The sequence below is a fragment of the Rosa chinensis genome, chromosome 2 (genome assembly GCF_002994745.2).
Source record: "Rosa chinensis cultivar Old Blush chromosome 2, RchiOBHm-V2, whole genome shotgun sequence".
NCBI classification, from domain to species: Eukaryota; Viridiplantae; Streptophyta; class Magnoliopsida; order Rosales; family Rosaceae; genus Rosa; species Rosa chinensis.
In genome coordinates this window covers 28,023,718-28,050,297 of record NC_037089.1, presented here as the reverse complement: position 1 = coordinate 28,050,297, position 26,580 = coordinate 28,023,718, and the positions used below count along the sequence as shown (strand labels likewise).

Here is a 26,580-nt window from a genome sequence, read left to right as displayed (position 1 = left end):
AGCCAAAGTGATATACATCTTGTAAATTGTCTAAAGCAATAACTATATTAACTTTTACAATTCAAAAGTAGAACAATAAGGAAAAAATAGATCCACAAAGGTTACAACAAGAAGCACTAAACCCGTGACCATATTATTAATTATTCAATCAGACAGTCACTACACCAGAATAGCTTTATTGAATTATGGATAAGCTAATATATATTTGTACTTAAAAACTCTAGTGGGTCACGGGACCACTAGGCCCCTAGGTGGCTCCGCCCCTGGACTGATACCCCTTCACTTCTGATCCAGAAGTGACTTCTTCCATGAGAAATTGTTTTCTGATACAGATGTGACCACCAAGAGGTCAAGGTTTGATATCGATGAAATTGCTTAAATGTAAGTTGACGTTTTCATTGATGCATATATGCCTGAAAATATGTTGCCACGTTGGGGCGTCGGAATTGTTGTGACTTACGAGAAACAACACAGGAGAAGTTCGATCAGATAGTTAGAGTTGTTCCTTACTATAGCTAGTACTTCTTCTCTCTTAGCTAGTCATGTAGGTCTTGCGATCTTATTCGGGCTGTAATTAGCTATTTGGAGTGTGATTTCCCTTTATGTTAGTTGCATTGTTTGAGTATTAGATAAACTATAATAGTGTTATCGAGTGAAACTGAACCTAACATCATAATACGAAATCATGAGTTTTTATAACTTTAAACATATAATTAAGGACCTCATGAATGCATACTTGAAATCATGTATGTACCAGCTAGCTCACACATGCATATATAAGAATGGTTTACATACAAACCGGCTGGAGTTGTGTGTGAAGATTAACGATTTCAACAGAAAAATTTGTATATCAAATTAGAGACACAACAACATATAGAATATAAGTTGGTTGTTTAAAGTAGTACCGAAGTTTTTTAAGATAAAACTCTACACTTGTTTATTGTAGATAAAATTATACACTGAACTATAAGTTAAATGGGAATGAATTATTTCATAACGTTTTGAAAATGTATGAACAACATATGGTAAAGAAAATTCATACAAGCATGTAATGGTAAAACAAAGACAATTCCGATCCATAGCATGATAGTCATAGCAGTCCAATTGAATGATAATCGTACCTTTTCATCCATAAATAAAAAATAAAACAATAATAGCTTAGTGATGATATAGGCCCTATATGATTCTCATACTGATGATACGTTGGTGTGCATGTGTGCTTGTACGTATATACGTCCACATAGCCTTTTATTTTTTATTTATTTATTTATTTTTTTGAGAAATATGTTCACATAGCCTGAACAAGGAACGATCCCTGAAACAAGTAACATGCATTCATGCAAAAACCGCAAAACGGTTCTGTAAAATTGAAGACTATGCCTCCTTACGAAAGTGATCTAATTTGTCGTTTTGAATTTGCTTCTCCATGCAGGAACATTTTTGTTGGATAATACATTAGTACATTATCTAAATCATTGTATTATATATCAACAATAATGCGGATACATAACAGCATGTTTAAGGAAATAGGATGCAAGAGAGATTGTAGAGAGAATTGTGTGTTCCACTATTGATAATAAGAGCCCTATATATAGGGATTACAGAGTACATATATATTCTAATGATACAAGGAAAACTATTCCGAATAGAACTAGGAATTCTAGAATTTTATCTCCTATTACAATCATAGAACTACTCCTAGTTTGATAACGCACACAAATGTCAATATTCTTCAACACTCCCCCTTATGCCGCTCAAACTTGGTGGTGACGCTTCATCCATTGCCTCATTAAAAACCTTGCTTGAGTGAAAAACCATGTGAGATAAAAACAAGCTCGAGGAGGAGAAAAAGAGTACAACACATCCTTCACTCTTCGAGATCGAATATGTAGACATCATACCCCCCTGATGTTGATATCTCCCCCTGATTGCTACAATCATGGGAGTTTGGATAACTTTCTCAATCTGATGCTCTTCACATGCTTCTCGAAAGTGGATTTAGGTAATAACTTAGTGAATAAGTCCGTTACATTATCCTCTAATTGAATTTGATTCACTTCAATCTTTTAGGAGTGATTATTGTTGCTGATTATAAAAGAACTTAGCTATATATGCTTAGTGTTGTTGCTCTTAATGAAACCTAACTTCATTTGTTCAATACAAGTTGCATTATCCTCATAAATGCATGTAGGTTCATCCATGGTAGACTTCAAATCACAAGTTCCTCGAATATGTCTAATTACAGACCTTAGCCATATGCATTCACGCACGGCTTCATGTAGAGCAATAATCTCTGCATGCATGATTTGAGGAAGTAGCAATAAGGGTCTGTTTTGTTGACCTCCAAGATATCGTAGTGCTTCCCATGGTAAAGACATAACCCGTTTGGGAGCGACCTTTGTGAGGGTCAGAGAGATACTCTGCATCAGCAAAACCCATCAAAACATCATTGTCATTTTGATGGAGCGGAGGAGGAGAACGCCGGCCACCATGAATGGTGGCAGTGCCGACGCTAGTTACATGGCTGGCAACTATTCCATGGACGGCGCCACTTTGGCTAATGAGGTCCGAGCTCATTCTTCAATCATTCATTTTCTCTCTGTAGGGATAAAACAAGCTATATCTATCGTACCTTTTAATTATCGAAAGATTATCTTTACACCAATTCAATTGCGTTTGGCGCAGAGCTACATCTAGCCAACAAGTTCATAACAAATGAGGTGTCTGGTCTTGTATTGTGTTAAGTACAATAATGCGCCTATTGTACTTAAATAGGACACTTCGGCCTCTAACACATCTTCGTCATCATCTCTGGGACAAAAAGTATCCCTTTTTAGGGTCAAGACTACGGACAGCCATGGGAGTGTATCTTGACTTTATCAAAATACCAAAGCATTCATTGACACGGTATACAAGTTCAAAATCTAAACAAAACCATGTTCTCCCAAGGTCTTTAATCTCAAACTTGGATTTCAAGTGTTCAGCGGTTTTCCTTAACTCTCAAGGGTCCAATTATTTTTATCAACATAAACCGCAGCAATTGGAAATCCAGAACTTGTAATCGAAACGCACAGGCATAGTTTATCATATCCCTTCCCAATCAAGTAGTCACTTTAGTGAGCGTTTCAACCTCATTGTGCACTCCGTGGTCTAGAGCCACTTGACTTGGGTAAATGAAGTTCACAAGAACCTTCATTATCTTTCGTATCTAGATCCCCAAAAAGATATGTAGTGGCCACATTCATAAGCTGCATGTTCAGTTATTCGGAAACTACCAAATTGACAAGGTAATGGAGTGCAATGACATCCATTATGAGAGAATATGTATTCTCGTAGTCGATTCCAAGGCGTTTTATGAGAAGCCTAACACCATAAGGTGAGATTACCATCTCTTTTTATCATCACGCTATCTAACGAAGACCTATTAATGCCAACAGGTTTTCTGTTAGGAGGTGTTGGCGTCTTAGGCCTGAAATCCTTCATCTTCGTTAGTAAATCAAATTCAATCTGAATCGTTTCTTTCCATTTAGGCCAATCCGCTCTTCGTTGATATTCTTGAACAGAGCAAGGTTCGATGTCATTGATCTCAAAAATATCACGTCCTCATGTACACTAGTGTAGTTTGTAGAGATCTCTATATTCTTAGGAATTAGTCATAACATTAAGGTGTCCCCCAACGATATCTCTTGGACATAACCACAATTCAGAATATTCTCATGAGATAGATTTTGAGCATCAATGATCAATGGATCAAGTTGTGCCAAACTTGCTCTCTTCCTAGGGTGAGAATCCATCGAATCTATAGGTCTCCAATACTCTCTAGCGAAACCCACGGCCTGTGACGCCACTATGCCACCATCCATAGTGGTGGTGCCGTGCCCATCTCCTCTGGGTGGCGCCATATCCTGTTATGAGGACATCAATCCTTGCAGACATGTTTGCAATAGGTATATATGATGTCGTCACTTTTAGGGGATCGAGATAAGACATGTAGGAACAGACCACAATAATTCTTGTCGTTCCTGTTCAACGTTGACGTTCTAATCTCTCCCTAATGACGGGAAGACTGTCTCATCAAAGTGACAATCCGCAAATCTAGCAGAAAATAGATCGCTTGTCAAGGGTTCTACATAGCGGACTTATAGATGGAGATTTATATCCAACACAAATATGTATGCATTCGTTGCTAATGACCCATTTTGATGCGCTGTGGCAGCACGGTTGGCACAGAAATCGCACACTAAAATATGTGTAAGTACGAGATATTAGACTCGCACCCAGTCACCAGCTGTAACTCAAAAAGTTAAGTGGAGATGGGTCGTAGACGAATTAGCATAGCTGCATGCTATATTGCATAACCCCAATCGGAAATATTGGTGCTCATTTACCAATGTCCGGGCTACCATCATAGTTGTTTAATGGTGTCTTTTCAGCGAGACCATTAGGGTGTGTACATGGGAATATGATGCCTAATATCAATCCCAATGATATGCATTAGTCATCGAAAATTTTCGATGTAAACTCTCTAGCATTATCAAGTCGAACTGACTGAATGAGATGATCCGGATAGTGAGCCTGTAGCCATATGATCTGGGCTAGGAGTTTATCATAAGTAGCATTACGAATGAATGATAGCGTGACACATGACCAGCGTGTCTGCACATCAACCAACACCATAAAACATCTAAGCAGTCCGCAAGTTGGTTGAATCGATCCACAGAATCCCCTTGGATTCTATGTAAGAATGGAATTACTTCCTTAGTGTCCTTTGCATAGGATGGTCTCGATCCTAATGGCAGACTTTACAGAACGAAAGACGGGCTTTAGAAGCGACCAATGAGGATTTTGGTTGAGCCATGAAGTCACAATTGACTTTAGAAATAGAAAGAGGAGTTGAATTAGGGTTCTTGGCGTCAAAGCCAACTGATGGCTGCAGGGGGTAGGCAGCACCGGCTATTGTGGCCGGTCCAGCATGGTGGCGGCGCTGTGGAGCGTAGGGGCATGCCATGCTTCTCCTCAAATCAATTTTTGATTCTTAATTCTCTTCGTTCTAAAGAATGGATGTCCGTGTGAAGTTTTTAGTATTACAGATCATATCATGACCTGGGTGTCCCAAATAGTCATGTCAAAGCGTATATGTGTCGATATCTCAAAGATCATCTCTTATGACGTCATTGGACATAATTACTTGAATAGTGGTTACATATAACCTACTAGAGTGACACATTAGTTTCTCTAAGACTCGTATATGTCCGTAGTCATTAGAGGTGATGAAAAAGAACTCTTGTCCATTCTCACAATGTGTTTCCACATAAAACCATTGGCTCTTATATCTTTGAAATAATAAAGTTCGAATTTAAGATATGTCCAAGACATGAAATAGAATAATCGATACTTTATTAATAATAGACAATGATTGCATCAAAATTTTTGGACAAAAATCTAATCCAAAATAAAGATCAAACTGTAGACAAATCGTAGTCACTCAATCCTTTCGGTAACTCCAGTTAAACATGACCAAGAAAGTAAGAAGAGATGTCGGTGGAGCAAAGCTAGCTTAAGTATCACTAATCTCAACTAGTTTCCTAGACATCATACTTAATTGGGTGAGCCTGGTGAAAAAGAGTTAAGGCAATTGTCATTTATTGATTTAAGGCATAAGTGCCATTACATAATTCTTGGAAAATAAAAGACTATACGAAAAATCTGCGACATTTTATCTTCATCGCCAGATTTAAAGTCTTCCATAACTCGATGTTTTGATCACCATTGATCAGATACTCCATAAAACATAATGTAGAGGATACTCTCTTGATTGAGGTGTATTGACGCAATATACATGGTCCCTAGGACCATTGGCATTGGAATAGTGTTACCATAGCCAAAAGTGGTGCCATGGTGTCCAACCTCTATACCCTCAAAGTCATGACTCATTTGGTCATGTATTCGCCAATTTTGGCGATTACCTTCTTGAGCATGTTGATCATATGGATCATATCGTCCATGGCGACTTCTTCTACCCATTGAACAGTGCTCATGGTAGCCATCTTGAGGCCTACCATATTCTCTATTCACAAATTCGTGGTTGTGCCTTTCAACACAAGCCATAGCTCCAATTAGCTGATGGAGATTTGTGATCCGTTCTTCATTTGATTAAGATTCGATAGAATTCAGAGAATCTTAATTCACTGACGGGGAAGGTAGTTAGGGTTTTCTCAATCAATTGTTCTTCTGTGATAGTTTTTCCACAGACATGCATCAATCTGATGCGGAGAGCTTCCGAACAATATTCCATAACTATTTAGAGAAGCGGAGATTATTCCATCATGCTTCTAAGTTTGGAAGATGGTGAATGTTTACTAAAACGTTCACAAAGCGTTACCCAAAGGTTTTTAATGCTATCCTCATTCATGTACTCAAACTGGAGTGTCATCTCTATGTGGTGCTTCATCAGGTAAGTACCCTGGAATTATCTATCTCAGTTTGAGAGTCTTGAGCGGTTCCTTCAGAACAGGGCTCTTGGATTGTTGGCAATAAATAAAGGGTAATTAGGTGGAGCTCAACATTATGAGCCCACATGAAATATCCCGTGCCAGTAGAATCCAATGGAGTAAAATCGAGCTCGTTCAAGTTTGACATCCTAAAAAGGAGAAACAAGAACAGATTAGTTTTGGAGTCAATGCTTCCACGAAAACTAATATTAAGATTTCCAAGCCTTAATGCTACCAAGAAATCGATTTCCAAGAAATTTGGATTAGACCGAAACAATGATGTTTGTATGGTCAAAATCGATGCTTACGAACACTCTTAGTCCGAAGTCTATGAACGGTCTTAGTTTGTATAAATCGATGCTTACGAACGCTCTTAGTTCGTATAGCGTGAATCCCCACGATTCCGCTTTTAACCCACGTTACAGAAAGGTGGGATGTAGAACAAGGGAGGTTGCAAGTCCCTGAAAAAAAAAAAAAAAAAAAAAAAAAAAAAAGATAAAATTAATGTGCGGAAAGTATGAACTTTAATGAAAATACTTACTTGGATTTCTTTTTTTTTCTTCTTCTTGGTCTTGATCTTGAACTTGAAGATGATGTAGGAGGAGGAGGACTTGCAGCGATGGAAGTGGTGCGCACGGCCAAGGATGGTGCGTATGGGTTCCTAGGGTTTGGTGTTGCACAGCAGGATGCTCTGTAGAAAAATTTTGGCTTTTGATTTCAGGGTTAGAGCTCGTGCTGATTACGTGTTTAAGGAAATAGGATGCAAGATAGATTGTAGAGAGAATTGTGTGTTCCACTATTGATAATAGGAGCTCTATATATAGGGATTACAAAGTACATATTCTAATGATATAAGGAAAACTATTCCGAATAGGATTACGAATTCTAGAATTTTCTCTCTTATTACAATCATAGAACTACTCCTAGTTTTAACATTGATTTTGCAATGGATATTACATTCATGATGTTACGTGATCAGGTTCCAAGTTCAAAACCTTTTTTCAATATTTACACTTTGCATATGATAAGCTTCTTTTTTCTTGAATAAAAAAAATGAAAATTAAAGATCGAAGCTAATATACCAATCAGACACAACTTACACAATAAAGAGAGACCAATTGAAGCCATGATTTTCACTATATATGATGAAGAGGAGGTGCCAGACTTCTTCTTCTTCTTTATGTTTTTGGTTTAAAGATGTTTGAATGTTTTGAAATCGATACTCAAGATCTTACGTTCTTGTCAGATCATGCAGCAGCTTAGTTGAACATTCTTTGTGGCACTGTAGCTAAAGCTGATGCGTTCTCCCCCTTATTGAGGTCCTGTTTAGAAGGTTATGAGTTTGAGCTTACTTGATTTTGACCTTTGGAGTCTTTCTTGATTTATTTAGTTTGGGATTATTTCTTTTTTGTAGCTGAATTTTTTAGTCTAGTGTTGTATTGATTCCTGCAAAAAAAAAAAAACTTATTGATCCATTTAAAAGTTCATATAATGATAGTCAAGTCAAAACATAACAATTCTGCATGTAGCATGTGGAAGCCCCAAATCATGCATTAAACTCATGGAAGCAAAGCAAAGACTGAAAAGCAGAAGTTATATGTATGCATGAAAAACAATATATTCTTTAATAAACGGATCGAGGATTGGAGGCTCAACAAGGTATTGTAACCGTGCGGATCCAACAAAATGATTATATTATTCTTCTATATAAACTTAGGGAAAAGAGAAAAAGAAGCATTTACTCTGCATTTCACTTCTGCGGCCTGTAACACACGGTTAGCACTGCTCCTTAAGCCTCTTTCTTCGTTCGTAATCAAGCCGAAGGGAAGAATGTGGACAGATGAAACCAAAGCGAGCAGGACCAGTACCCTTAGTTGGCGCAGATATGATTGAAGAGCTAGGTTCTTCATAATTGCACTACTTCACTTGAGCGATTGACGCAATCCAAGAGGAACAGGAAGTCAAACCGTGATCAGGTTTGCCTTGTTATTGATGTGCATGCTTTTGTTGACGAAGAAATAAGAATATATATGCATAGTGATCATTTGCTGAATCGAAATCCGGTTATATAGAATAATGTCTTCTGGGAATATGAAAGAGAATTGTTTATGCAATAAATAAGTAGGAGACAAAATGCCCATAAATCCTCAGGGTGTTCATCTATATTTCGAACAAATTAGTTCCTTTGAATTCAAGCTACTGATCGAATTCTTAAAAAATTCACTTCATAGACGAATTCTTGCATTGAATGGCATGCATATAATAGCACAATGATGATAGTGGAATTATTTCTACATAATTAACTAATTAAGTGGGTGATCGAGTACAAGCAGGATATACTGTGTGTAGTATATGATGTGTCTTAAGAATATATGTGAAACCCACCAGTTTAATTTGCACCAAAATGTTCTGTATTCGATCTTTTTACTTGTTATCATATGATTTTAGATTAGATTTCTTGTTTCTCACGATAGTATCACATGATACATCGAGTTTGAATCTTTCTACGTAGAAACTATTCTAGCTAGTAGAACCAACAGTTTCATACTTGATTTTACATTTTATAGTACTAAATCAAAATTCAAATGATAGGAAAACCAACTCTTAGACTTGTTTCACGACGTAATGTAATTCAGTTAGGTACTGTGATTTGTGATGCAAATATGTACATCTAATCTGAACAATGTACGTCTATATCAAGCTAAGCAGATAAACGGCCAAACAAGCTAGCTTGCATCTGGTCGTTAAGATGAAAAGTGAAAGTATGCAAGAAGTTGCTTGATGATATCGTTAGGCAGTAACCTTTTAGATTTGGGAAAGATTGACTGTGTGCATCATTAGCCAAACTCAAACCTAAAAAAGTGAAGATATACTCGCGAAGAAACCAACGGAAACACTTAAACAGGATGGCTACGTATACAGAATGGGGGCTCAATTAATGTACGTGGGGTCCTTCATATCCATGATCATTCCATTCCTTAACGATCAAGCAATAAAGTTGAAGACGGTTAGGAGGAGCCTGCTTTTAGGGAACGACAGAGAACGTCCGCTGCTTGCTTCTTCGATTGGTAATAGTAGCTAGAAAAATTCAGACAAGGTAGACATGTCTGTGCGAATCAAGGCCGAGGTGTGAGGACAGAGGAGAGGCTAATGTGTTCACCGTCTAGGCATCATCAAATTTTTTCCTCTTCTTGTTTAGTCACATTGGAGGATGTCGAACTTCTAACTAAGTTGAGTAATGCTAGGTGAACCACCTTAGGTGGCATATCCATATTATCATAGCATAATTTCTATCTTTTCATATTTTTATTTTTTGCAATTATGAAAATTCCTTTTTTTTTTTTTACTTTCTTGAAAATATCTTTTATACCCTATTCTTTTTCTTTCTGATCTGGTATGTGAGACGTCTGCATTAGACCTTGTCATCTTCTCACCTCCTCTTTAATTTGATCAATGCCATCTCAAATCCACTCCCCCCCCCCCCCCCCCACACACACACACACACACACGCACACACATTTTATTCGTGATTTCACTAAAAAGAAGGAAAAAAAAAAAAACTAACTAACCACGATTAGAATGGGCAAAGGCTCTATTAGCAGCGCTTGCAAGGAAACTAAAATCAGATCGAGAATGTATTGATCAAATCCTAATTCCAAACAAGCTATGCTATTCGTGTATCATACTCAGGAAAAAAAAAAAGAAAAAGAACAAACCACATTTAGGTAGAGTGTTTGTTGATGATGCTTGTGAGGAAACCGATATCAAATTGAGAAGATGTTGATCAATTAAAGAAGAGGTGAGAGGGTTGAGGAGGGGTGAGAGGAGGAGAAAAGAAAACAACGTCTAATAGATGAAGACGTTGCCCAAATAATCTCACAAAGAAAAAGAAAAAAGGTTTTAAATGATAAAATCAAGAAAGTAAAAAAAAAAAAAATTGTAATTAAGAAAACATAGAAACATAAAAGTCAGAAATTATGCTTTGATGATATGGATATGCCACATAAGTTACCACCTAAGGTGGGCTCTAAATAGTTCCCCAAAAGATAGTTCACCTAGCATTACTCAATAAGTTAATCCAAGCCAAGTTTCTCACCTTCCATTATCACTTTAGCTAACTTCAAGGAAAAACTCTCATATTTTCATGAAGCCAGCTTAATAAAATTTCACATAACTTCAAACTTTTGGATTCTTTAGCTTTGAAAATTAAAAAACAGTACAATTTGGTGGTCGGATAATGTTTTTGACCCTTGTATAACGGATTATAGATTATAATGCAATGCATTTATAATATGGTTGCGGTTATAATAGAGAAAGTTATGAGGTTGGAAGTTCTTGAAGTAGAAATTTGTAATTGCTGTATCACCTTGAAATTCTTATTTATTATTGCTTCAGTCTCTGAGTTGATATATATTGATGCATTAGCTTTTTCAAAAAAATAATAGTTCAAACAAAAAATCTTCATCTTGCTTTCGGTATTTCAAGAGATCATTGAGATAGCCTGAATGCCAATAATATATATAAAAGCAACATTCTCTAATAGAATGAATTAGAGGAAGATTTTAAAACAAAATAAATAAATATATGACAGTTGAAATGCATTGAAAGTACAGTGAAAGAAACGACTTGCGATTCAAGCAAGAGAATTGCTGCTGATCAAAATAATCAAAAGCATTTATACAGTAATAACCTAAGTAAACGTCATTTCGGCGTCGCTTGCTTGCGTTTTAATTTTTTGTTTATTTTCAGGTATTGCATGTCATCCAAATTTCGAAGATGGAAAGAAGCAAAAGATCCAAACCAGCAGTGCCTATAAATATAGTTAAAACCGTTTCAACTTCCTCACCACCACATCCTTCACTCCAACTCATCTCTCTCTCTCTCTCTCTCAATGGAAAATCCCATAAGCCTCATTTTTCTCTCACTTTTTATCGTCTTCATAAACTCAGCCGTATCTGTTAACAGAAGAAAGTCCTTCTCATTTGTTTTCTCCATTTAACAAGCTTAATTGGTGTTAATTAGTGTTAATTAGTTAGTTAGGGATGCCTGCATGTTACATTAGCTGGTTAGTTAGTGCCCTACAGCTGTGCTACACGTGGCACACTATCATGCAATCTGGAAATGTATATAAATATCTCTCTTTCCATTGTAACAAACAATTACCGATATTCACAAAGTTGTTAGTGAAAATATCTCAATTTTCTCTCTTCTATTTCTCTCTCTCAGAAAGCTAACATGGTATCACGAGCTCAGGTCACGACCTAGGTTTTGGTTATCATTCTCGTGCTTCTTCAACTTGCTTCGTCTTCATTTCTCTCCTCTCTCTGCTCATCTTGATTCTACGTTTGATTCTGCTATCAAAGATAAGTGCTTTACTTCTTTGAACATGTTCATCTACAATTTTCTTGAAGAATCTACTGGAAGTTGAAATTGTTTTGCTTCGAAGCTTGAGATCTTGTGTGTATTGTGGTTGATTTACTTTGATTCTGGTTGCAATTACTAAAACGAAGGAAAATTTCGCAAATCTGTGATATTGTTGAGGTTTCAAAACCCTAAATCTTGAAAGATTGTGATGGTGATGTGATATTGAGGTTTCAAAGCTTGATGAGAAGTATAACTAGTAGTCTTTTACAGAAATTACTAAGGTTTGTGCTTATTTGTCTGAGATTTGGTTCATGTGGTTTAGAAACTGTGATATAAAGACTGTGAAGAAATGATTTGAAGAGTGTGATTCTTGTGTGGTTATGAAACCCTAGCCTATATCAATTTGAGAAATAAATTGTTATTTGAGGAAGATTCACTGCTCCTAAAGCCTTGCAAGCATAAAATTGTTACTTGATTTCTGTGTTTTTCATAAATACACATTATGGCTGGGTCTACACCTCAAGCTCGCACCATCACTACTCAAACTACTGTGTATCTGCCAAATATTCTGCTTGATGAATCAAACTATCCTACATGGCTGTTTCGATTGGAGTCCTTTCTCAGAGGTCAAAACCTATATGGATATGTTGATGGCTCAACTCCATGTCCTGCTCAATATACTGATGGTGTCACTGGTGTTGCATCTACTGAGTATGTTAATTGGAAGATTCAAGATCAGAGTATAGTCAATATGATTGGCCAAACTCTAAGTCCTGTGGCTATGTCGTGTGCTGTTGGGAGCAAATCTGCTCAAGAGATGTGGTCAAGGCTCAAACTCAAGTTTGCTGCACCAAATAGTCAGAATATCTTGCAACTTAAGTCAAATTTGCAGAATTTAAAGAAAGGCAGTGATGACATTGAAGGATACATGGACAAGATCAAGGCTGCAAGAGATGCTTTGGAAACAGTTGGAGTGTTTATTGATGATGAAGATATTGTAGTTACAGTACTTAGAGGCTTATCATCTGAATATGCAACAATCAAAACAGTTATCAGGGCTCAATTTGTGAGCTGCTCTATTGGTGAACTAAAAACACTACTCAAAGCAGCTGAAATTGATATTGAAACTGAGAATCAATCTGCCTCAAATGTCATTCTTACTGCAATGGTTGCCAAGGGAAAATCAGAAGCTTCTACATCAAACAACACCTCAAGCCATACTGGTGCAAAATCCATCTCTCAGGCCTTTACACCATTAACTCCACCTGGTTTTGCACCTTTGTCTACCACTCAAGGAGTAACTCATGCTCCCTATGTTCCCATACCAGCTATTCCCTATGGCTACTTCAATTCCTTCACTATGAAAGATCCTAGTACTGCTATGACTGGCTTTTATGCAGGAAGACCACCCTTTGGAAATCAGAATGCAAGGTTCAATAACAATATTGGCAATATCAGAAACAACAATCAGTTTGGCAATGGTGGTAACAGAAATGGGAACTTCAACAATCAGTTCACCTCTGGTACAATGACTAACTCCTTCTTCAGGCCAAATGGTAGCAATACAGGCAACAACAACTTTGCTTGTCAACTTTGTGGGAAGAATGGTCATGGTGCAAAGACCTGCAGAACCTTGTCTAACTTTTAGGGTGTTCAAGGCAACATGAATATTGGTAATTGTCAATACTGCAATAAGCCTAATCACACTGCAGACAGATGCTACTACTTGATTGGATTTCCAGGTCAACAACAATCTAATCAACAACAAGTCCAAATGAATCAGAATACTCCACAACAAGGGACTGCAATGCTTGCTACAACAAACACATCACCTCAGTTCTGGCTAGCTGACACAGGTGCTACCAATCATATGACAAATGAAATTCAGCTGCTCAACAATGTTGCTCCATACAATGCATCTGACACTATTCAAGTTGGTAATGGTAAACACTTAAATATTACTCATATAGGTAGCACAATGCTGGGAATGTTGAAACTTGACAATGTGCTACTCATACCTGAACTTGCTGCTCACTTACTGTCTATATATCAGTTGTGTAAACAAAATAACTGCTCTGTGTGGTTTGATGAGTTTATGTGTGTGATACAGGACAAAGTGCTGGGTCAGGTGTTGTACAAGGGACTGAGTAAGCAAGGATTGTATCCAATACCTTTTGATTTGCCACTGTATATCCAGAAACATCAAAATCAAGCAGCTTCAACTAGCAATAAGATCAGTTCTTCAAATCAGTCTGCATATCTTGGAAGAATGGTCAAGCAATCCTTGTGGCATCAAAGGTTTGGACATCCTGCAAATGAAATTGTTCAAAGTACGCTAAATAAGTGCAATATTTCTTGCACATCAGAGCAAGACTCATCAGTGTGTGAAGCCTGTTTACTAGGGAAATTTCATAGATTACCATTTACTCACTCAGTTACTAGGAGTGAGGTTCCATTTGAAATTGTGCATTCTGATGTATGGGGACCATCACTTATGTTTTTGTAGACGGATTCAAGTATTTTGTACTTTTCATTGATGATTGTACCAGGTAGAGGTGGCAAACGGGCTACTAAGCACGAGCACGGCACGGGCCCGGCACTCTTAAAAGCGGCCCGGAACGGCCCAAGCCCGTTAGTGGCCCGGCACGACCCGAGCACGTTAGAATAACGGGTCGGGCTGGGCCTAAGAATATTGGCCCATTGGCCCAGCCCCGCCCGAGGACGATATATTGTGGGCCGGCCCGTTACAAACACAAAATTTCATTTTGTTTTTAAAAATATTAAAAAACTACAATGATGAGATTTGAATATGAGACATTTTTATTTAAAATCTCATGACAATTCCACCAATGCTTTCTTTTATATTGTCAAAATAATGAAACAAAACATTATATCTTTGTTTTGACATAAGTATTTTTTTCTAAATATTAAATATATGTTTATTAATAAAGATTAATCTCATAATAATACAACTATAGAATGAAGGAAAGAATAATAGATACTAAATCTTCATTATATTAATAAAGATTAATCTCACAATAATATACTAAAAACAATATATTTTGAGTTTTTTTTCTTTATTTCTTTCTTATTGTGGAATATAAAAAATTATAAGAAATCTAATCTTAAAAAGCTAAGATTAAGAAAAACATTGTAGAACTTAATTTATTTTAATTTTCTAAATAGTTAAATAAAATTAATTTTTATTTGTTCAAATTAAGATTTTAAAATCGTGCTTTATAGTGGGTAGGCACGAGCACGGCCCGTTATTAACCCGGCACGATATGGGCTCGGCCCATGGGCCGGGCCGGGCTTAATGTTTATGTAAATGGGCCGGCACGAGCCCGGCACTATAATAAATGGGCCGGCCCAAGCACGGCACGAAGCTCGACTAGGCCCGCTTAAAATGGGCCGGGCCGGCCCGTTTGCCACCTCTAGTACCAGGTATACCTGGATTTTTCCAATGAGAAATAAAACTGAAGTGCTCAGCTATTTTCAGTCTCTGTGTGTTTTTGTTAGCACTCAATTCTCTGTTCACATTAAGTGCCTCAGAAGTGATGTGGAGGTGAATATACAGGAAATAAATTCAAGGATTTTATGTTAAGCAAGGTATTATTCATCAGGTTTCATGTCCTTATACACCACAGCAAAATGGCATCTCAGAAAGGAAAAACAGACATATTAGAGAAACTGCTGTTACTCTACTTCAAGCTGCTCATATGCCCTCTATTTTCTGGTATCATGCATGTGCAATTGCAGCCTATCTAATAAACATAATGCCAACTCCTGCATTAAAGATGAAGTCTCCATTTGAACAATTATACAAGAAGGTTCCATCTCTAGAAATTCTCAGAGTTTTTGGCTGTGGCTGCTATCCTCTTAAGAGCACTCACAGCAGTAACAAGCTGCAACCCAAAACAGTAAAGTGCATATGCATTGGTTTTGTAGCAGGTTACAAGGGTTATATATGTTACAATCCAGTAAGCAAGAAATGCATCATTTCAAGACATGTATTTTTTTGAAGAAAATAATTTTCCATATGCTGCTCAGAAGTCCACAGGGTTATCTACTTCACCAACATCCTCCTTCAATCCTTACTCAACTCTTACTCAGTCTCCTCAGCATCAACACTAGCCTGCACTTGTCCAAAACATCACCACAACTACTCAGGTATCTTCTGATTCTGTACCTTGTTCTGCAACTACTAATGACTCATCTACTACCACTGCAAATAGTATGCATGTTGAATATATGTCTGCTTCACCTGTACATACTGTATCACCAAATCACTCAGGCTCATTAGCTAATCACTCACCTGACATGTTATCACATGAAGTTCCAGCTTTTAGTACTGATCATAACACTGTCATCAATTTTGGAGAAACTTCTGGTAATGTTACACTTGACACACAACCAGGAAATGGTTTTGTTTCTCTTGTCTTAGATTGTGATCAGGCTAGGCCTACAGCTCAAGTCTCTGAAACTAATATCCTGCACCCAGTTCAAGGACTCACTAATCCTACTGTTAATGATCACACTATGCTTACAAGAAGCAAAAGAGGCATACTAAAGAAAAAGTGCTTTCTTTCTATTCTTCAAGCTAAATCAACTGATTTGTCTACTGCTGAACCTCATAACTATAAAATTGCTCTTACAAGTCCTATCTGGAAAAATGCAATGCAAGAAGAGTATGATGCTCTTATGAAGCAGCAGACCTGGAGTTTGGTTCCATTACCACCTGATAAAAACTTAGTTTCATGTAAGTGGATTTTTAAAGTTAAAAAGAATGCAGATGGCTCTGTGGCTAGGCATAAGGCTAGGTTGGTTGCCAAAGGTTTCTCACAGGAATATGGAGTGGACTATGATGAAACCTTCTCACCTGTTGTCAGACATACTACTGTGAGGCTTATTCTAAGTCTAGCTGCCTATTCAGGTTGGAAACTTCATCAGATGGATGTCAAAAATGCATTTCTACATGGTATTCTCAATGAAGAAGTCTACATGGTTCAGCCTAGTGGCTTTGAAAATGCCAGTTATCCTCATCATGTTTGTAAACTTCATAAATCACTTTATGGTCTCAAGCAAGCTCCAAGAGCCTGGAATGAACGTTTTACACAATTTCTCCCTTCTCTAGGCTTTGTGTGTTCTTATGCAGATCCATCACTTTTTGTCAAAATCACTGGCAGTTCCAGGGTGTATCTTCTACTCTATGTTGATGATATTATAATCACTGGTAATAGTGAAGTTCTCATATCAGAAATTAAGCAACAACTTCAAGCAGAGTTTGATATGAAAGATCTTGGTGATTTACACTATTTTCTAGGATTGGAAATTCAATATAAGCATGATGGTCTATTTGTTTCTCAACAAAAGTATGGTACAGAACTTGTACATAAAGCAGGCCTAGATGATTGTCACACACACTTAACTCCCTGTCAATCTGGTGTCAAATTATACAAAGATGGAGGTACTCTCTTAGGTGCATCTGACATACCTCACTTCAGAAGCCTTGCTGGTTGCTTGCAGTATCTTACATTTACAAGGCCTGACATTGCTTATAGTGTTAATTCTGTGTGTCAGTTTCTTCACTCCCCAACAGAGGCTCATCTTCATTCTGTGAAATGCATTCTCAAATATATTAAAGGAACTGTTAATCATGGTATTCTTTTCAGGAGGGGTGATTTTTCCAATCCTCAATTTCATCTTCATGCTTTTTATGATGCAGACTGGACTGGTGATCCAAATGACAGGAAATCAACTACAGGCTTTGTTATCCTTCTTAATCAGTCTCCTATTTCATGGTGTAGCAAGAAACAAACTGTTGTCTCAAGGTCTTCCACAGAAGCAGAATACAGAAGCATGGTAGATACATCTTCTGAACTTCTTTGGCTGCAGCATTTGTTCACAGATCTTCATTTGCATTTGGATAGTGTTCCTACACTTCATTGTGATAATATCTCTGCATTAGCCCTTGCTACAAATCCTGTGTATCATTCAAAACTTAAACACATTGAGGTTGATGTTCACTTCACTAGGGAACAAGTCAAGGCTGGCTCTATTCGACTGAAGTTTGTCACATCTCAAGAACAGCTCGCTGACTTATTCACCAAAGGTCTCTGCTCCCCTCAACATCTTTATCTCTGTTCCAGCTTGATGCTCACACCCTCCCATCAAGCTGAGGAGGGGTGTTAACAGAAGAAAGTCCTTCTCATTTGTTTTCTCAGTTTAACAAGCTTAATTGGTGTTAATTAGTGTTAATTAGTTAGTTAGGGATGCCTGCATGTTACATTAGCTGGTTAGTTAGTGCCCTACAGTTGTGATACACGTGGCACACTATCATGCATCTGGAAATGTATATAAATATCTCTCTTTCCATTGTAACAAACAATTACCGATATTCACAAAGTTGTTAGTGAAAATATCTCAGTTTTCTCTCTCTCATAAAGCTAACAGTATCAACTACAGTCACTTACAATGTGGCCGATTTAGGAGCCAAACCAGATGGCAAAACTGACTCAACCAAGGCCTTCCTGTCTGGATGGGCCAAAGCTTGTGCCTCGGCCAAGCCCTCGGTCATTTATGTCCCAGCCGGAAGGTTCTTGCTTCGCAATGCGATTTTCAACCGGCCATGCAAGAACAGGGCCATCACGTTTCGCATTGCTGGCACACTCGTCGCCCCTTCAGATTACCAGGTCATAGGAAATGCTGGTAACTGGCTTTTCTTTAGGCATGTGAATGGGGTTACCATCTCCGGTGGAATTCTTGACGGTCAAGGCACTGGTTTGTGGGATTGCAAGGCCTCCGGCAAGGTTTGCGCCAGTGGAGCAACTGTAAGTTTCTTGAACCGTACATTCTTTATTTGCTTGGGATGAGGAATCTTAAAGTTCAACCTATCATTTCCCTATAAAATGTCCTGTATATAGGATTTAATTTCTCTATGTTTTATATGGACTGTTTGCAGACACTGGAGTTTTCCAACTCGAACAACATTGTCGTGAGTGGAGTGACATCCCTAAACGCCCAAATGTTCCACATAGTCATCAACGGCTGCAACAATGTGAAAGTGCAAGGTGTTAGGGTTTCTGCCTCTGGTCACAGCCCAAACACCGATGGAATCCACGTCCAAAAGTCCTCGGGCGTCACTATTCTCGACTCTAAGATTGCAACCGGTGACGACTGTGTCTCAATTGGTCCGGCAACAACTAATCTATGGATTGAAAACGTCGCATGTGGACCCGGCCATGGAATCAAGTGCGAATATGCATGTAATTCAACCTAATCAAATTAGATGCATAATTTGTAAAAAAAATACATGTTATAGTACTATAATATATATCGTAGAATACTTGAGCTTTTGGTTTGTTTGTTATTTTAGCATTAATTGGTTTGGTTGATGCAGCATTGGGAGTTTAGGCAAGGACCTGGAGGAGGATGGAGTGCAAAATGTAACGGTCAAAACTGTTACATTTACAGGTACTCAAAATGGTCTGAGAATCAAATCATGGGGAAGACCCAGTACTGGGTTTGCTAAGAACATTCTTTTCCAACATGCTGTCATGTTCAATGTCCAAAATCCGATCGTTATTGATCAAAATTATTGCCCAGGCGAAAAAGGGTGCCCTGGTCAGGTGAGATATTGTTTACGACTCTTGTATAAATTGAATTACAATGAAGTTTACTTCCCAACCAGCTAGTCATATATTCTCAAATACTAGCTTCTTGTTCTTTAAATGTCCCTTTGTCATTCCTCTTTTTTCCCTCTTTCATTTGATAATTGTTTTCATTGTTCTGTTTAAAATAATAGGTTTCGGGAGTTCAAATTAGTGACGTGACATATCAAAACATCCACGGCACATCAGCAACACAAGTTGCTGTGAAATTCGACTGTAGTTCTAGGTACCCTTGTAGCAAGATCACACTGGATGATGTGAAGCTCAGTTACAAGAACCAAGCAGCCGAAGCTTCATGCAGCCATGCCGGTGGAACAGCTGTGGGTATGGTTCAACCGACAAGTTGTTTGTAGGCTAAGATGGAAACACAGCTCCTCATATTGGTTTGAATCTCATGGAGTCAGGGGCGGAGCCCGAAGGGGTCCCCCCCCCCCCCAAGAATTTTTGGTATACTTCAATTTTAGTTACTTATTTACCTTATTAATATTAAACATAGGCTTAATTTAAGTATTACACCCCCCAAAAACTTCCATAACCAATCAATTTGAATAATTAATCAATTATATTAAGAAACATAATTATTAAATTGATTGGTCTTTATGTCTACATAAGTAAAGTAATTGATTTGTTTTATTTGAAAAATAGAAAGTAATTAATTTACCAAGAAAAAGTAAAGCAATTGATGAATAAGTTATTACTTTCTTCACATGAACATTTGTAATCTTTATATGAGTTTAGGAGATGTATAAAATAGAATCTTGCTTGATTTGAAGATGAACATCTTCTATAAGGGAAATATACAAAACATTAATTTTTTGTGAAATTTTAATATTATATATCATATATGTTTGGACCCCTCCAGATGTCAAATCCTGGTTCCGCCCCTGCATGGTGGAGTAAAGAAGGAAATGCAGAATTGGTCCTCCAGTGCAAAACAAAAGAAGATTATACTATAGGAAGATTATAATTAGTTTAGTGTGTCAATGGCCTGAATGAAGCAGTTGCAGCTTTACTGCTTGAGCCTGTGGCATTGGCCGCCCATTGGGTGTTCTTGGACTCTTGGAGCCTGGCCTTGCAAATTTGCTATTTAATTTAGATTTTCCAAAGTTCAAAGTGATCAACCCCTTCTTGGTGTTTGTATCATGTACTGTAGTATAAGAGATCAAACTTAGTGTGGTTGAAGATCGATTTACGTGCAATAGTAATATAAACCTCTTGATTAGATATGAGACGTGTGTTTGTTACTTTGTTCGATCTCGTTTTACATTTAAGTACGTAAAGGTCGAATTGCGTCAACTATTAAAAACAATTATGGAAAAGAACTAAAGAAGCAACTTGGGAAAAGATCAAAGTGAACAACCAAGGCGGAAAAAACTCTTTCAAAATGAGCCAGTTAGCCGAAAGCATATCAGTTTATGGTCGAAATAAATCACGAGGTTGCCATATAATGCATGTAATTACAAAAAGTTTCTAGTCGCATATTTTAACTTCATATATCTTACTGGGGGCTCCAATTGGATTCACAGGCCATAGATGAATTCAAAGTTAGTTGTTATACGTACATGCATGTGACAATACCAGATTAGTTATGAGTTTAGTGTGATTCTATCCCATTGTATATGATGGGAGAGGATTCTAACTAATATATACTTGATAAATTGAAATCAATAGCTAGCTAGTACGTGTTCTCACAATTACACTATAAATTTGTCTAGTCTTGCCCAATTGAGAAATTGCTATAAGGTTATTGAAGTGAGTAGAACATCGGTCTGAGAAGATCATCTACAGAATTAAACAGAAGAAGTTTGACCTCAAGTTTGTTGAGTAATTGTTTTATAATACTGAAATACTATGTGACATTGTTATGTGGTGGTATGAGTCAATATATTTTCGTCGATTTCAATGAAGTGAATAAAAAAAATTATATTAAAGAGACTAATCAGATAAAAATAATTTTTATACGGATCAATCACATTAACCTGGACCGTACAATAATTTTATAAGTTTACTAGAACTTAATTGATTGGGTTTTTTTTTTTTTGGAAATGTAATTGGGTCTTTTGTTGTTTGATTTGGAGTACTCATACATATAAACACACACGCATCACGCATGGTTGAACTTTAAGTTGGTTACAGTTTTTTAGGTTGGCCATGCAATAGTACGTTGCTAGTGGGAAGTTGAATATATTACACGGTATGCCTAACTTATATATATATATTACATTTGTATAAGCCTAAAGGTCAACAATAATCACATGGCCACAAACAAAACAAAATTCCCAGGAACAAGCAACCCTAGTTTAATCCATATCCTTCATCCTTATTCTAATTGGCAAATGAGTCAATCATATGAACATGTACTTATGGTGTGCCACGATCATTATGTACTATTCCCTCTACGCTGGTATTTAAATGCATGTATCCAAAATCTTTTCCAGCATGTTATTCAAATGCAAGAAACATATATATCAATCAGCTAAACTCTATATGAAGTCCACGACCACCAACAAAATTCCCAAGTATGTATAATTAGTTGGACGCTTGAGACGCCTAAAATCATGCCGTAAACTCATGGAAGCAAATCGCGCAAAAGTTCCTTCTTACATTTGATCGTACCAAAATAATAAAATGAAAAATAAATTCATGAATTACTCAAATTTTTATTAATTCTTTACAGTTTCTTCAGTTACAAGTTAAAGCTAGAGACAAGAGCTTTTAGTCTTTAATTAGATGGTTCCAGAGTTTTGAAGTTATATTATACAATAATTATTTTTATGAACAATAATGTTTCTTTATACAGTAATTTTCTTAGAGACAAGGAATTAATGTGCTTCTGTTGGCCAAAAAATAAGAATATGGGGTTGTGATTCGCCGACGCTTGAATCTTGCATAATGTCTGATAGGGACATTGGGATTAATGCATGGAAAAAGATGATGCAATACTCATGCAATTATAGGTAACAGAATGCCGATAAATTTTAAGGGTTTTGCTTGTATTAATTCTGACATTCTATTTAAGAGATTTTTGTTTTTTGTTTTTTTGTGGTAGACACATTCTATTTAAGTTCAAGCAATCCAATTCTTAACTCACGAATTCATTGATGATGTTATATACAAATCAATCGGTCGTGATCATGGACGGTTGGAAAGTACACAATAACGGGAGAGTTGGTCCAGAAAAGATAGAATTATTAGAAATATTCACACATGCTATATATATGTGCCGGTGTGTGTGGAAGAGAGAAAGTTAGTTTAATCTTGCTGAAGATTGAAGAAAGTCAAGAAACTCATAAGAATTCAGAATAAAAGGCTAAATAACATATAACTTATAAGTGAGTAATTTATCACTAATTGCATCGAAATTTTTTGGACAAAACTCAACACAAAATAGGTGATTAAGACAACATTAGTATAGTGTTTGACACTAATCAGTCAAGTACGTGTATCATTGTTTCACAACGAGTCGCTCGGTTTACTGGATTCTGATCGAATTTGCTTCTTTGATTAAGCTGGGCCTTCGGAAAAAAAAAAAAATTTTAAAATGTTAACAGTAGTGAATGAATAAGGATTGACTTATCAAAAGGATACATAGTGGTACAAATGTTTACATACTACGATTCTTGTTTTTAAGTTTTCTATGAAATTTACTTTAGAAGTTATTATTTAATAGTGAATTTTTTTACTATGTATGGTTCTATATATCACGCAATAGTATAATCCCGCCATTTATAAAGGAGGAGAAGCCTATCCCTGAACACTGATCAAGTAGTCTCTCATGTAAGTAAATGGTGAATTAATTTTCTTTTGCAATATTAAGAGTTCAAAAAAGTACTTTAGCTTTTCCGTTCAAGAGAAATCTTACCGAGCTCTGTACTTCTGTAATTGAAATGGTCAACTTCTGTACTCATTCACTATCTTTGGTTTTTACAAGAGATAATTACAATACTATAAAGCATGAATGACAACTGAAGGCTTTCTTAATTCGAAGAAGTTTGAAACGGGACGAATAAAATTACGAAAAGAAAGATGCAGTGAACCATGAATTGAAGGAAATGATCCTTGTTATTCAAGCAAGTGAATCAAACAAATGTCATAAAGTCATTTTGCAAACTGCAATATACAGTAAAAACCTAAGTAAAGGTGATTTCGGCGCTGGCGCATGCTTGCGTTTTAATTTCTGTCATTGCATGTTATCAAAATTAATTCAATATTGAATAAAAATCAAGACCAGCTGCTATAAATACATCTCAAACCGTATCAACTCCACCCATACCACCACATCCTTCACTCCTTCAACTCATTAACCAGCCAAGCCTCTCTCTCTCTCTCAATGGCGAATCCCAGAAGCCACATTTTTCTCTCACTCCTCTTTCTCTTCATAAACTCCGGCGCCTCCACTGCAGTTACTTACAATGTGGCCGATTTAGGAGCCAAACCAGACGGCCAGACCGACTCAATCAAAGCCTTCCTTTCTGCATGGGCCGAAGCTTGTGCCTCGGCCAATCCCTCGGTTATTTATGTCCCGGCCGGAAGGTTCTTGCTTCGCAATGCAGTCTTCAGCGGACCATGTAAAAACATAGCCATCACATTTCGCATTGCCGGCACACTCGTGTCCCCGTCGGATTACCGGGTCATAGGAAATGCCGGTAACTGGCTTTTGTTTGAGCATGTGAATGGGATTACAATCTCGGGTGGAATTCTTGATGGACAAGGCACTGGTCTGTGGGATTGCAAAGCCAACGGCAATAGTTGCCCAGCGGAGCAACTGTAAGTTACTTGAGGCTCTCTCTTTTGCTTGTGAGAATTTCAAAGGTCAACCTAGCTAGCATTACGTGTTTAGAATCGTGTAAATCACACAAATATCCCGAATTATCTTCTATATATTATTAATGTGTGGACTATTGCAGACGCTTGGGTTTTCCAACTCCAACAACATTGTCGTGAGCGGATTGACCTCCCTAAACAGCCAAATGTTTCACATAGTCATCAACGGCTGCAACAACGTGAAAATGCAAGGTGTTAGGGTTTCTGCCTCCGGTAACAGCCCAAACACCGACGGAATCCACGTCCAACAGTCCTCGGGCGTCACTATTCTCGACTCTAAAATTGCAACCGGTGACGACTGTGTCTCCATTGGTCCTGGAACCACTAATTTGTGGATCGAAAACATTGCATGTGGACCAGGCCATGGTATCAGGTACGGAGTAATATCTTCCATGATCAGCAGTATTAATTAAACCTAATCAAAGTTTACATATATAACATTGCAAATATAGAGGCTATACTTCAATCTTAGATTCATTACTAGTTCTTTTTAAATATCTGCTTTCTGAATTTAGCAATGGTTTGGTTGGTGTAGCATTGGAAGTCTAGGCAAGGACCAGCAGGAGGATGGTGTGCAAAATGTAACAGTGAAAACTGTTACATTTACTGGTACTCAAAATGGTGTGAGAATTAAATCATGGGGGAGACCTAGCACGGGGTTTGCCAAGAACATTCTTTTCCAACACGCTGTGATGGTCGATGTCCAAAATCCTATCATCATTGATCAAAATTACTGCCCTGGCGAGAAAGGTTGTCCTGGTCAGGTAAGTTATCAATCAATCACTTATGGTCTTACGTAAATCAAGTTACAGTTAAGTTTGGTTCCCCAATTATAGTACAAAATCTCACGATTTCAATGTTTTCTTTTCTTGTTTGATAAAATTGCCATTGAATTGCTTTATTTGAATAGGTTTCGGGAGTTCAAATTAGCGATGTGACATATCAAGACATCCACGGGACATCAGCAACAGAAGTTGCGGTGAAATTCGACTGTAGTTCAAAGTATCCTTGTAACAAGATCACATTGAATGATGTGAAGCTCAATTACAAGAACCAAGCGGCCGAAGCTTCATGTAGCCATGCCGGTGGAACGGCTGAGGGTACGGTTCAACCTACAAGTTGTCTGTAGGGATGCAGTTTGAATCTAATTAAACTATATAGGATTATACATAAAATTAAATAATAAAATTCCTTTGTAAGTTTTAAGTGTGATCGATATATAGGTCAATGGCCTAAATGAAGACGTATGTAGTTGCTTGAGCCTGTGGCATTGACCACCACTGGGTGTTCTTATTGGAGCCTGGCCTTGCAAATTTGCTAGTTGATTAATTAACGTTGTAAGAGATCAATGTGAGATTAAACCTGTTGATTTGAATTTTTGTTTGCTTAATCTTTTGTTACGTACTTTTTAAAGAAGCATGTACGTCCAGTATGAAACCACAAAGGATAGTCCCCAAAACAAAAGCTGAAGCAAAAAATAAGTTAACAAGCAGTCCAAAAGAGACCAATTAATCTACTAAGCCAAGCAAACTGATATGAATCAGAAACCTAATTTACTAAGACCCTAAATATATAAAAGCCGACTTTTTTTGGTTTTTTGTTAGTTTCATAATTACAATAGCAGAACAAAACAACTAAAAGAAAACAAGAAAGCTCCATATGGTTTACCTTATTTTTAAAGTTACACATTTTCGGTACATGATATAGTTTATGGTGTTTTTTTTAAGTAGATTTTCTTTATGGTCAAGTTGATTAGTACGTTTCCCATAGAGTGATTGTGTAGTACTGAATAAGATGAGTAATATACATATACTAGCTAGCAAGTAGCGTGCATAACTATGTACGGGCAAACATATACCAAATAAATTTGAGAAGATGTTTCAAAGAAAGATGCCTCTTGCCACAAAAAAAAAAAGAAAAAAAAAAAGAAGTAAGATGCGCGCCTAGGTTGCAATGGCTTCAGAGACTAAACGTAAGTGTTGGATGGGAGTATTACATTGATTTTTTTTTTTTCTGCCAAGGCAATTCGAGCTATTTGACCACTCCCAGCCTGTCTTTATAAGGTAGATTGCTTCATCTGTATACATGTATGTTTTCAGATAGTAAAATTATTGATTTTAGAGTACAAATATGATTGGCAAAAACGTGAGTAACTATAATATTTTTTCTTATTCTTTAGTTAGATACTATATATATACCATGAGAGTTCGTATGCTTTACGTGAGCGCACA

The 26,580-nt window shown here is 37.1% G+C and overlaps 1 protein-coding gene and 1 pseudogene across 1 annotated transcript; both read left to right on the top strand.

The window, feature by feature from the left end:
• The first annotated feature begins 11,382 nt into the window (after positions 1–11,382).
• On the top strand, positions 11,383–19,878 carry LOC121051952 (polygalacturonase-like). Its single transcript, XM_040515622.1, has 5 exons — positions 11,383–11,442; positions 18,302–18,685; positions 18,817–19,106; positions 19,255–19,483; positions 19,660–19,878. The coding sequence occupies exons 1-5, from the start codon at positions 11,383–11,385 to the stop codon at positions 19,876–19,878; spliced, it is 1,182 nt and encodes a 393-aa protein (XP_040371556.1).
• Positions 19,879–23,806: 3,928 nt separating this feature from the next.
• Positions 23,807–25,724, top strand: LOC112188981 (annotated as a pseudogene).
• Positions 25,725–26,580: the final 856 nt, after the last annotated feature.